Source organism: Chionomys nivalis, chromosome 9, assembly GCF_950005125.1.
Source record: "Chionomys nivalis chromosome 9, mChiNiv1.1, whole genome shotgun sequence".
NCBI lineage: Eukaryota > Metazoa > Chordata > Mammalia > Rodentia > Cricetidae > Chionomys > Chionomys nivalis.
The window spans coordinates 40,702,838-40,716,365 of NC_080094.1; the positions used below are offsets into that span (position 1 = coordinate 40,702,838).

The following is a 13,528-nucleotide window of genomic DNA, read 5'->3' on the forward strand; positions in this document are numbered from 1 at the left end:
TGACAGGGAATGCTTGTGTGGATGGACTGGGAAGATGGCTTTATGCACAGGATAGCCACCCTAACCAGTTGAACCAGATAGTATTACTGCCTCGGATGTCCCCATCCTGCTGGCTTTTCTGTGATCGTCCACTTTGATTATGGTTGTCTACTCTCTCGCTTTAGCTTCCAGTGTGTCTGCATAGCATCCATTGCTCACCCTTGCCGTCTTTTGCCTCCTCTAACATGCTTCATCTTTCTCCCCAAATTAATCTACCCAGGCTTTCATATTTCAGATACAAGATGGTAGGTGTCATGGCTTAGGCTTTCTTTTTTTATTGTAAAGAAAAAGCTTAAGTGGATGTTATTTTTGTTGTTTGGTTTTGCTTTCTCCACTGAGTAGCTGAGGGATTCTTTACCACACCTCACTCTTTCCTAGGCCTTCATCATTCACTGTAGTCCTTAGTGATGGCAGTAGGTATTAGCGTTCCCCACTTACGATGACTCATTAAATGAAAAGGGACATAAAATATCCAGAGACAGTACATCTACCTTCCTTCTTATTTCTTCTTTGATCTGGAGTGAAATCACTCCAAATCACCTTCACATTTTGAATTATGAGAAATTAAATCCTTTCGATGAAGGCGGTAACTTGATGTCAGCAGCTGCTTTACACATAGGTTGGTGGTGACAGAGTGAAGGATGGGACGTCTCTGAAGTCCTTGGTCAAGCTTTCTCCGGAACCCTTTTGAACTTATAAATGCCAGGGAAGCTGTGGCTGGGGAGGTGGTTGACAGTGCAGGAGCTTATAGTTCTGTAGTTTCCCCAATCATTTTTTAGTAGTCAACATTTGCTGCTCTTCTAGAACATTCATTCCTTCTTGGGACCATGTCACTGTATCCTTTGAGTAAATGGCTTGCCTGTGTGCTCCTTAAACAACACTTTAACCCTACTGGATTTTCATAACCAAAAGACTTTTCAGGCCCTTGGATATACAGGGCTGGTGTCTCAGCATTGCTGCTGGTCATCGCCTGGTTCATCTCTAGCAGCCTTCCCTACCCCTTGAGATACCCTATATCATGTAGTCCAACTTGTTAACTTGCTTATCATCCCACAATATAGCCCTGTGTGATGTCAAACTGGCTATGCACACCCAGCTGGCCTGGGACTTGCAGCCATCCTGCCAGCTCTGCTTCCTGAGTGCTGCAGGAATGTGTCAACATGCCGGGACTATTGATTGACTTACACTGTGAGCTGTTTTTCAGACAAGGCTGTTGCAGAGCTGAGGACCTAGCAATGATCTGGATAGAAAGTGCCTACCAACAGGACCTTGCATTTAGGTGGCTGCACATGGCCTTAGCTTCCATAACCTAGTGGGCAGAAATGATGTAGAGTGACCCCAAACAGCAACCCAAGAGAAGGAGCAAAGGAGTACAGCAAAACAGACTACCTTAGCAACCTGAGAAATTCTGAGAACTTTCTGTGGTGTAGAGGACATGGTGACTTCCAAGTTGTAAGCAACCAGAAGAGCCTGCTTCGCTTCTGTGAATTCTGTAGCACTCCCATTAAAAATTATACCCTATGTGTTCACTAATTTATTCCTAGAATACAGAAAATGCAACTGGGTTCACAGTGCCTTGTCATTTATGAAGCTTGATAATTCTTTTGTTCTTTAAAAAATTTAAAAAGGTATTAAGCAAATTTCTTCAGAGGCAGTTCATTCTTTGTGTTTGTACTACAAGAAATATCAGGCATGATCACCAATCTAACATCTTAGTTCCTCCTTTGCTGTGTGACTCCCTGCCTGACCCATAATCCCCTGCTTTGTGCCCTTGAGCTGGTCATGTGGGAATAAAAATAGAATTTCTGCTGACTTTGATGGCATTGGGTTGGTGGCAGGAAGAGAGTCACCCTGAGGCTTCTCATTCTGTTTCAAATAAAGGCTCCAAACAAGCAACCTCAGATAACATTGTGACCTAAGGTCAGGGTGTTTCAAAGGTTTGTGAAATTCAACCCCTTTCCCCCAAGCTTGAAGAGGGAGCATCCACGCAACCTCCCCTCTTTCCTCACGGGCACTTTCCATCAACACTCACATCTGATAACCACATTTTGGATTTCTGGAAACTTGGGTTGACTTATGACCAGAAAACAAACAAAACAAAACAAACAAAACAACTCCAGTAAAGGATGAATACAAAGAACCACCTAGAAGAATGTAATTTCCTCTTCACCAAGGCAAATGTCAGAATGCCGGCCACTTTATTTTGATTGGCTTGACCCCAGATTGGGGCAAATTTGAAAAAGTATACTACACTATTTCTTTTACACACTGATCTAAAGGAGCTTCCTTGCCCAGTCACAGGCTCTGTGGCTTTTCCTGAAGGTGCTACTGATGGAAACTAACTCCATAGATCCATAGGCAGGATTGTGACATTGGAAGTAGAAGCTGCTTCCTTCCTGCTGCATCCTAATTGACCCTGACAAATGGGAGGTCTCATTTGAACAGATGCCGTCCTCACTTCATTGAGAACCAATACAAACTCACTAGTGGCGTTTTCAGTACTACCTAAGTAGAACTGTCTTACCATTTCTCCGCGGATACAGTATATAAGTGAGGAGGGAACGTTCTCAGTACTACCTAAGTAGAACTGTCCTAACATCTCTCCGCAGATACAGTATATAAGTGAGGAGGGAGCGTTTTCAGTCATTTGCTTTAAATTTGTAGAGAGCAAAGTTAAGAAATTGGAAAGCCACTTGCTGGTATCTTAGAATTCTGGAAAAGTCAATTCCAGGTACTTGGTGTGATAACTCGGTGGGAGGTTTCTGAGCTGCACGATTTGTGAATCTTATCAGGGAGCAGTTATGTCCTAGGAAGTATGTGTATCTCTTGAGGTTTTGATTGCTTAGAAGCTTTTGTTTTGTGTGACGTGTAGGCTAAAGTCCTGTTGCAAATCCTTCGTTCTTTTGAAAGGTTTATTACTCAGTGGTCCAGCTGCTCTCTCCACTTTCACATCCTCTTTCTAAAGTGGATGCCATGTGGAAGCAGCATAAGGCTATGGAGACAATTGTTAGAAGTGCAGTTGAGGTGTTAGCCATTTAAATTCGGGGTAGTTTTGGGCGGGGGCTCAAAAATCCACTGAAACTCTCTGGCAAAGTTATTGTTATTTGGAAAATACCAAAACCTGGGGGAGGCTTTAGAAGATGTACACTTCCTTGTTTCACTGGTTTTATTCATTTTTGTCCAGAAATGTGGGGGTTGAAGCGTCTCTGTAACATCTCGAAAAAAGAAAATGTATTTATGGAAAGTGGGAGCAAGCTGTTAGTAAGGTGACTGCGCCACCAAGTGGATGTGTGTAAAACTGCCACGTCTGGGTAGAATAAGCTTTGGTTTGTAAATGGACAACATTAAAAAAGGCACCTTTTCCACATGTACGCGCGCAGGGGCACACACACACACAGAGCCGATGCCCCACAGTTTTCTGTGTATTTATGAGCAAATATTAATATTAATATCAATGCTTTTCACTATTAAAAATCTCTTTCATACTAAAAACACACTTAGAGATGATTGGTAATTAAGAACTCTTTCATAGTTTCTTCCTCTCCCCCTTCAAAATGGAGATTAAAGCATCTTGCTGAAAGTGTCCATGGAAAGAAAAAGATTGCCGGGAACAGAGCCTGTGGTGTGATGGAAAATGACGACAATTACATCCAAAGGAACAGCACAGTAACCACACACTAAACTTGCTTTGTTATGCTGTTCATGGATGGTGTGTCTTTAGTTCTGCTGTGTGAGGAAGGTTAGGTTAACCATCTCGAGGAAGTCTTCAAGGCAGAGAACTGCTGCCACCGCCGCCACCGCTAGAGAAAACCCTCTTCCTCCAAGGAAGGGCTTTTCCTTATTTCTCCTAGATGAAGTCACACTTCACTATGTTTGCAAGAGCAACCTCAATCTCATTACAAGTAGAGTTCAGGCCAGAAAATTAACTGGGAGTGTTGATTAGACCTATACATGTGTATAAATAAAACATTTGCTATAATCATGATCTGTCTTAGTTTGCCTCGGGAGGAGAATAATCAACACAAACAAGTAGGAGATACACATTCTGCTGATAGGAGAGATAATTGATTCTCTGGTAAGATTTATGGATTTTTTTTTTTAATTGTTAGCTTAATGGTAACTTCTGTCCTAACATAAAGGGATTACGGGAAAAATAATTCCCAAAATTTAAAAACATTAGTTTCTATTAACTATTCAGAGGAAAGGACTTAACTAATAAAATAAATCATGAAGAGTCAACTCCTGTTTTACAGTCATTCTTCAGGGAATACAGCATTTAGTTCAAGAACATTGAAGAAAATAGTCTTAATTTTAAAAGCAGTTGTTTTGAGCTACTCTCTCTTACAGAAGGGAAAATTTATACCTTCTCAAGTTCCACTGTAGCCTCTAGGACTTCGGGTATCATCTTCAAAATGGTCTGGGAAAAGTAAAATTAAAATTACACTCACCCAAGAGCCCGTAAGTGGATGTTCATAGTGGCTTTGCTTAGCATCAATACAAAGTGGAAATACTCTAAATATCCCCTAGGAGTGGTACCCTCCATAAGGTGAAATAGGATTCATCTTACCCATGGTACAAACTGGTGATAACACAGAGGAACAGATAGTATACACATCATGCTAGACTCAAAAGCTTGCCTGCTATGTGAATCTGTGCTATGGTCTTCTTTAAAAGCAGAAGGATGAGGATGGAAATACAGACCAATGTTTGTCAGGGGGCTAAGGTGGGGAGAAAGTTTCACTACAAAAGTAAATAAGGGAATTTTGAAGGATGACTGATTGGCCTAATGTGGCTGCCTTGGCTGTTACATGACTGTGTGGTTTTGCATTGCTCTCAGAGCTGTGTGTTAATATACAAGAGTCCTGCTGTGTCAGTAAGACTTTAGTAAAAATGACATGGAAATCCATTGCCATTTTCATTTTTATATTTTAAAATTACAACATTCACACACACATGATAAAAGCATGCTGCACATATAATGCATGCACATACCATGTGATTGTATCTTGTTTGCTTTCTATGATAGCAAACATTAAAACTGTCTGTTTTTTTTATCTTTATAAAAAGGATTTGGCTTAATAAATATAATTTTCTCATTTAAAAATAGTTAAAGTTTTGGTTACACTTTTGAAAGTCTAGATTTTATATAAGTGTGTGTGTATTAATGTTCATATTATTTAAATTTTAGGTGGAAGCTGTATCCACGGATGCTCCGGAATGTTGCTGATATCGACCTGTCGACTTCTGTTTTAGGACAGAGGGTCAGCATGCCAATATGTGTCGGGGCAACTGCCATGCAGTGCATGGCTCATGTGGATGGGGAGCTGGCCACTGTCAGAGGTAGGAAAAGACCTTTCTAGTTTGTGGCTTTCTCTATTCTTGGTTTTTTTATCAGTGCAAAACAGGGATCAAACTAGTTGTTGTGGCACTGGGTTGTTGTGAGTGTCACAAACATTATACATTTAAATGTCTGACACAGAGTAGTATGCCGCTCTGCACCGCTCCCCCGTGTCTGCGCTCTGTGCGCTGGCACCCAGTTTCCGAGCTTTGGGCAAGGGGCTGGAGGTTAAAATACACGGACACACACAGACAGAGAGACAGTGTCACAGGGCATCCTTGAATTCCCCAAGAATGCCCCCTTTATTGTGTTCAGAGGCAGATTATATAGAGATAGCCAGCCCCAGCCAAACCCACCAGAAACCACTCTCCTGCCATCAGGAACTCCTGAAGGTCTCGTGCTCAGAGCAGCTGTAGGCACTCAGATCAGGGAATTACAAGAAATTCAGGATCTGGGGTCTCACTGCTCCCAACAGTAGTACTGAGAAAATGTTAGTTGTTTTATGAGCAGTAATACCATGCTGTCCAAAAGTGGAAATCTAAGAAGGAGCTTGCCCAAGGTGGGGTTATTCCAAACCGAAAGGATTTGCATAGAACAAATACAGAGAAGTGGTTGGTTCTGTTTTCTTCCATGGTATTGGGACTTGATTCTATTTTATGGATGGGTCCTATTCCCAGTAGAGCATTTCCCACTGCCTCGGGAAGGCGCAAACAGGCTGCAAAATCTCTCACCAAGGCCAATAGGCCAATAGATGAACTCCCTCGTTCCCTAGCAACACTGAACACGTGAAAGGCTGTACATAGAGCTCCGCACATTCTGCTCTGGAAACTCAGAAGCATCGGTGAAGAATCGCTGTTACATCTTTTGATGCCAAGCAGGGCAAGAGACAAAGGCCAAAAAAGCGTGAACCAAAGCCAGTGTAAAGCATTTCAATTCTGAGAAGAATCCTTGGATCTACCTCTTCCTTAAAATGACCCCACAGAATCCTGCCGAGAACATTAAAATTTTGCTTTGACACAAAAAGATAGTACTACGGAAGCATAGGTCAGAAGCTGGCAGCATCCTTAAGGCTAGAGCCACAAACAGACGAGTAGCTTCAGAGTGTTACTAGGAGTTTTTGGTAAACCAGAAATACACAGCCCGGGGCATGGGATTGCAGAGGGGAGATGCAGACTGGACCCAAAGACTGTGGTAGTGCAGGTCTATTTAGAAGTGGGATAAGAAGCTTCAAGCAATAGAATAAAAAAAAAAGTGAAGAGATGGGCATACTAGATTAAAACTTGAGTGCACCAAAATTTCCATAAATATAAAAAGAAAATATTCCATGGATCCTGTGAAGATTTTTTGAGGAACTGGAAAATAGATGAGAAAGTAAGAAACTGCAAAGGGCTCATGTCCATTTGATGCAGATAGTCATTGAGGAAGAAAATGATACCAAGGCAAAAGTAAGAAAATAACACGAAGTAAATGGAGACGAAATAGTGGGCGAGTGTAAAGATTCTATTCAGTAACATGCAAAGGAGTGCAAGTCATTAGCCTATATTGTATTTTCTAGATGTAAGGCTATTATTTTAAGATGTCTCCTGGGATTCTGGAGAAATGTGCAGTTTCTAATATGCATGGGAAGCTATGAAACAAAGTGACCTTAAAAATAATCTAGCACTTTGTATCAAATATTTAAGATGTAAAGTCCATAGGATGCTGCAATTTTTTTGAGACAAAAGATTTGTATAAGGATTTTCCTGATTTCAGTTTTTATTTGGCAGGGCGTTGGAGAAAACCCTGCATGGCAAAACAAAAATACAAAACAAAACCCTAAACTTTGAAAATGATACAGTCTTCTTTTCTTTCTTTTTTCTTTTTCTTCTTCTTCTTCTTCTTCTTCTTCTTCTTCTTCTTCTTCTTCTTCTTCTTCTTCTTCTTCTTCTTCTCCTCCTCCTCCTCCTCCTCCTCCTCCTCCTCCTCCTCCTTCTTCTTCCTTCTTCTTCGTTGATAAGAATTCATTGTGAAACTTGACCTGATCCTACTGCCTCAGCCTCCTGAGTGCTGGGATTATAGACATGCTAGTTGCTATACTTTAACAACTTTACAGATGATAATAAGGCACGCATTTCATGCTTTTGTTAGTAGCAGGACTAATGTTAAGTAGACTGTGTTCGAAATGACGATGCCTGTTATAAATTACTCTTGCTGTTTAAAGTGGCTGAGTGGGGGTTTATTTTATATTCTATGGCTTTTGGTCCATCCTTATAAACTATTCTTTGGATTATTGTTCAAGAAGGAAGCAATAAAAATAGATTTAAAAGAGGAGATAAAACCAGAAAATGACTGAGAGGACAGAGACAGAGGGAAGTAAGTAGACAAGTGGGCAGAGCTCTCCTGGTGAGTCATTTTGGGGCCAGGAAACTGCTGTACACATGTCCCTTCATTTGGTGGACAACTAGCTAGAGTTTAATGGAACTACTTCCATAGCTTGTATTGACAGGCTGTCCTCTTCACTTGCTCCCTGGGGTTCTAGAGCAGGCTGGCTGAAAATGCTTCTTTAGAAACTGCGAGGTTATAGCCTAGGTAGGACTAGTTGTTGGACTATTATGTCCCCTGACACTCACCATGAACTGATATTAAGTGCCCATTAGACTCTTGCCCTTTTAGAATTATTTAGCAAGGAATTACTACCTTCCAGGCACTTGTGTGAGTATACCACAGCTGTCAAGTTACCGTCTCCTCAGAAAGCCCAGAGAAACAGTTCTATTATTAAACCTATTGTACATATGAGAAACTGAGGCACTTAGGAGATGAGCCACATTATTCATTAGTGGTAGGAGCTGTCCAGATGCCAGCAGTGTGCTGCTTTGAAGATGTTCTGAAGGACTTACAGCATCAGAAACCTTTGATTGACAGCTCCAGGCATGTGCAAAGCAGGGCTCTGGGACAGGGAATCACACAATACCCAATGAAGTGGAAAAGACAGGAGGAAAAGATTAACACACTCTCATGAGGAATCCAAGATTTTCGATGAAGGTCCCATCAGGTTATAATGCAGATGCATGCCTGGGAGCTCCTGCAAGGACCTCAGTATTCTTCAGGCTTCCATCTGTGTTCTCATGGGCATCTATGATGTGTTGTTCTAGGTAATATTAGAATTAATCCTGTAAGTCAATGGTCATCAACTCAGAGCAAAGGCTATTGCTTGGTTTGTGCGTGTGGGCGTGGTCTGTGAATTGGGCCATGGTTTGTGCATGTGGGTATGGGATAATGAGTTTCTTTGGCAGAAAAAGGAGAGGCCTTAGGTGACTCAGTTATTTGGATTCCTTATTTCTTTCTTTCATAATCTTAAACTTGGTATTTTGTGTTTGCGCACAGAAGTCTGCTGTGGAGTGGGTTGGCTCCCTCAGCCTATGAGCACAGCCACTGATGAACAGAAACAGGCTCTCAGTGATCCAGAACTCACAGCATTTTCTGATACTGTCATTCATTGAGACTGAGTCACGGGAATCCGCAGAAGTTGCTGCTCATTAACACTCTCTTCTTTATCTATCTTCCCCAGTCTCTCATTCCCTCCTTCCATAAACTCACTTCGGGACTCATCTCAGCTATAAGGACTTGTGCTCCTTGGTTTCTGGAGGAATGTAAACCATAGCCATGGGGAAGTTTAAGCAAGAATGGAGCAATATTCATGTTTAGTAGATTATTCTCTGAAATCTAGGGAATCACAATATCAACCTTGAGAAATTTGTGAAATCTATTTAAATTATGGAAGATTTTTGTCACCTTCCTAATTATCTGGCCCTTAAATTTCATATTTCCAAGGTCATAGCCTATTTGCAAAGAAAGGAAGTTGGGGCCAAGTTCAAAGGACAGAGGTTAATTTGTAATCTGAGGACAAAGTGTCCCCATCAGTCTGGCCAATGACAATAAAAAAGGGTTGTCCATGTCTGTAGGGAATGATCTGACCTCTGAAATGAGGACATTCTCTCGACGGTTCTGTATACTGCCATGGCACCATAGCCTCACTTTCCCTGTGTATTTCCAGATTTCTTCACAGAATCGGACTCAAAGGCCCTTTTTTGCCTTGTCCTGTCACTGCTGTGGGCACAAGCTGACGTGAGCTAGACCCATGGATAAGATCCCGTGCTTTCCCACTGCTCGATGGCTGTAGAATGAGCTGCACATTTTATTTTTAACTTTGAAACGCAGTGACAATGCGTACAGGGTTTCCCTTTCCAGGTTAGTGAACAGCCAGGAGATTGATCTAAGTGAGAGCTTTACAATCGAATCCCAAGGGTTGGAATGTGGCGTCAAGAACTAAAAGTTGGAAAAATTTACAGTGCTGGCCCATGCCACTCAGTTCACTGTCTCATCAGGGCCCCAGAGTCCCCAAATCTTCCTCTTGCACACTTCCTCTGCCTTTCAGGAAGGCACACTCTATTTTTATCTTATCATAATGAAAACCACCTAATTTTTCACTAAATACCTTTGTCTTACACTTTCTGCAGGGACCTCGAAAATTACCTTTGATGCTTAATGTCCAGATAGTAATGGTTGTAACTAAGCCACAGTTTGTTCTCAGTGGTGAAGGCAGTGTGATTGCCTGTTGTATCCCAAAGGGGGCAGCCATGTCCTTGCTTTAGCTGACTGTTCCTCAGGGAGCGAGGAGAGCCGGCTAGATCTTCAAAGATCTTAAAAGAAGCAAGAAATCTCATTTTAAAAAAATGTACAATTCCTTGTTTTTATACATTGGCAAATAAATCAAAACTCCCTAAAACACTATTTAGGGCAACAGTGCAGTGGGCCAAAGCAAATACTTTTGTGGGTTACAACTGTCCCTGAGCTGTTCAGCAGCGACATCTGATTTATGTGGAAATTCACCACTAACTGGTTCTGCGTCTTGTGGCAGGTCATTTTCACTCTCTAGGATTACTGGTTCCTCACTGATAAAGCGAGCTGCTTAAGGAAGGACAATGGTTTATATGCTATGTGCCAAGGGCCTGGGGCTGTTCTGAAGGACCTTGGCAACATTGCCATCATCGAGCATGCCTGCTAGGTTGAAAGTCAGTATTCAAAATGAAAGTTCTTTAAGGAAAGATTTCTACTGCTAAACAAAACATGAAGGAAAATATGTCATTGAGAAAACTGCAAAACAAAGCCATCTCAGCATGGTGGCACTCATACTCAGGAGGTCCAGGGAGGAGGGGTTGATAGCCAACTGGGGTAGATGGTCAGTACAAGCTAGGGATACATCACCGAAAAAAAATAATAACCATGACTATCAGACCCAAGAAACAAAACCAATGCAACCAGAACACAAAAATCCAGAAAATTCCCAAGAAGAATAAATAATCTTTACACATTAAAATGATTTTGATTATATTTAATTTTTCACCAACTACCAAAGATATATAGTTCAAAGTATAGAACCACCCTTCTACATTTTCTTGGGATTCCATCTTTTCTAGTGTGTTTTCTGGCAAGCGGTTGAAGAGCTTGGATAGGGAGTGAGCTCTTGTGTGCATTTTCTTTCTTTTCTTACACTGCTCTCCTGAAATACAGGACAGGAAGTGGAGGCACATTTATCTTTGAATCTTGCTGAAGACACAGATAAATATTTGGTAAATATTTATGAGATTTACAAAGTGGTACTTCAGTGTCTCGTGAAAAGATAACCAATACTTATTGAGTAATTAATGTGTCTCAGATTTTTAAATCTATTACCTCATCTAGTCTTTAACGTTATCATAAAATACATTGATCCAAATCCATAAGGACTGATCTTTAACCCTGTTAATCTGGAAACAGGTTGGGTGACATTAAATATTTTGCGCAAAGTTATTATTCAATTAGTCAATGCTGGCTATAGTATCCTGGTCAACCACTGATATTTTCCCAATATTATTAATTGCAGCAAGAGACCTAAAGCAAGCCCAAGGTGATAGTCTAGGAATATTTATTAAAATCATAGTACATTTTATCCTTTTAATTTCTTTCTTCTTTTTTTTTTTTTTTTTAACTAGCTCTGTAGACCAGGCTGGTCTCGAACTCACAGAGATCTGCCTGCCTCTGCCTCCCGAGTGCTGGGATTAAAGGCGTGCGCCACCATCGCCCAGCTTATCCAGCTTATCCTTTTAATTTTGAGAAGAAGAACTAAACCAAAGAAAATGAAAGCCATTAGGAAAGCTTGGGTGCATGAGTAAGGAATCTTGAATTATACATCAACAGAAACTACAGTTTCTAAAACTGTTATGAAGTGGATGGGTGTGGCTGGGATTCTTTTTGTTTTGATAGTTTGTTTTGTTTTTCTAGACAAGGTTTCTCCATGTAGCTTTCGCTATTTTGGAACTTGCTCAGAGTCTGGCCTTGAACTCATGGAGATCTGACTGCCTCTGATTCTGGAGTGCTAGGATTACAGGTGTATACCGCCCAACTTTTCTTAGCTACCACCGCCAGGCCATCTGTGGTGACTGAAAGATTTACTGCAGAACATTATTTCATTAACACCTTAACAACTGAAAATTGTTCTACTATTTAGTGAGCTGTAAATGTCTATAAATAAGAGATTTTTACTCCCCCTTCCATTTTTAAGGTTTTGTCCTTCTTATTCTTCAGGGAAGAAAATAAATCACCTCTGTATTTCACATGTTGAAGACATTAGCGAACCGTGGTCATAAATCTTACTGGTTGATAACATAGATGCCACAGTCAGATTTGGCTTCTGTCTTGCAAGATGGGTAGATCACTCTGATTTCTCCAGTCTTTTATTGTCATGAGCCCAGCTGTAAATAGCTGAGCCATCGCTTCAGTCCCAAGTCTGAGTTCCCAAAGGCTTGCTGTTATGTTATGGTTACTACCATGGAAGCTGTCTCATTATATGCACAGTGATATTCTAAAACTTTACCCCATCTTCCATAGAGCTGCCTGAGCCTATTTATTTATTGGCTTTAAACCGAGGAATAATAAAGGGAAAAATTCATTTGTTCTGATAGTTCTAGCTTGTTATATGGACAAAGGCCACATGAGGGAGTGCTGGGACCTCATGTATCCAGAAAGTCACCCCAGTCTAATGCGTTCCAGGAATGCTCAGCATATTAGCAAATTCTTATTAAACTGTCAAAATAAAAAAAATTTTAAAAGAAATCCCTGCCGCTGGATGCAATTAGAGGCTACCACACAGGATTTGATGGGCCATAAAACCATTAAATCTGAACACTTTCTTTTTGAGCCTGAAACATTCCAAAGTGAAGTTTGGGGATTCAGCTGTGCTCGGCCACCTATGAAGGCGCAGGTGTAAGAGAGTAGCACAAAGAGCCACACACTCCAGAGAACTGATCACGGTGCAGGGGAGCGTTCTAGCTGGTGAATTCTCTGGATTTTCTGAGATTAAGTAATCAGCCTTAACACTGACTGAAGGAGCACTCAACAGGAAAACACTGTCATTTCCTTTGCTTCCAACTCAAACGATGTAGTTTTGAAAGTTTTAGTGATTTATATATTTATGTGTTATTCTAGGTGACCAGGGAGATATACTTTTCAGCATTCCTACCAAGAAAAGAAGCTCATTGTTCTCAGTTCTACCCAATCCAGGCAAAGCAGTGGGCTTATTCTAAAAACATGTTTTTGATTTTTCTTGAAGTGGAGGGTGTTTGCTATATTAGGTGAAATATTTGGATTTTTATCTCCCTGCCATCAGTCCACAAAATGGTATTGCAGGATTGTTGCCATTGTCATTTGCCAGTGGAGGAGAAGAGAACACATGGGCAAGGACGAGTCTGTGATGGGCATAAGCGTTTAAGCTGTTTTACTAAGAAGAAACAAAATGAGGACCAGAAGAGAGAAGATCACTTCACACTGTTTCCAAATTATGTTAGCTAATCCTTTGCAAGGGAGTATCTTATTTTGGTAATAAGTGAGCATGCCAACAAGAAAATTAAAAATAAAACTAACTACTCCGTACTTTTTTTCAAGTGATTTTAGCTTGATTATTATGGTTTGAATTTGCATTTCCAACACTCAAAAGTGGTGAATGAGACATACTACACACACATGTACACACATAACACACATTACTCACATGCAAACACAAACAGTATGTGAACAATATTGCATGCAGATGTTCCCAACTTCATAATGGATTGTGTCCTGATAAACCTATTCTAT

At 40.8% G+C, this 13,528-nt stretch overlaps 1 protein-coding gene across 5 annotated transcripts in view; it reads left to right on the forward strand.

The window, feature by feature from the left end:
- Hao1 (hydroxyacid oxidase 1) overlaps nt 1-13,528 on the forward strand; it is a 73,650-nt gene that overhangs the window by 24,201 nt on the left and 35,921 nt on the right. For all 5 annotated transcript variants that reach the window (XM_057781850.1, XM_057781851.1, XM_057781849.1 and 2 more), the window contains one exon: nt 5,228-5,379. In XM_057781850.1, the coding sequence (XP_057637833.1) occupies nt 5,247-5,379 (133 nt within the window). In that variant the 5' untranslated portion in view covers nt 5,228-5,246. The remainder of the gene's footprint in view (nt 1-5,227; nt 5,380-13,528) is intronic.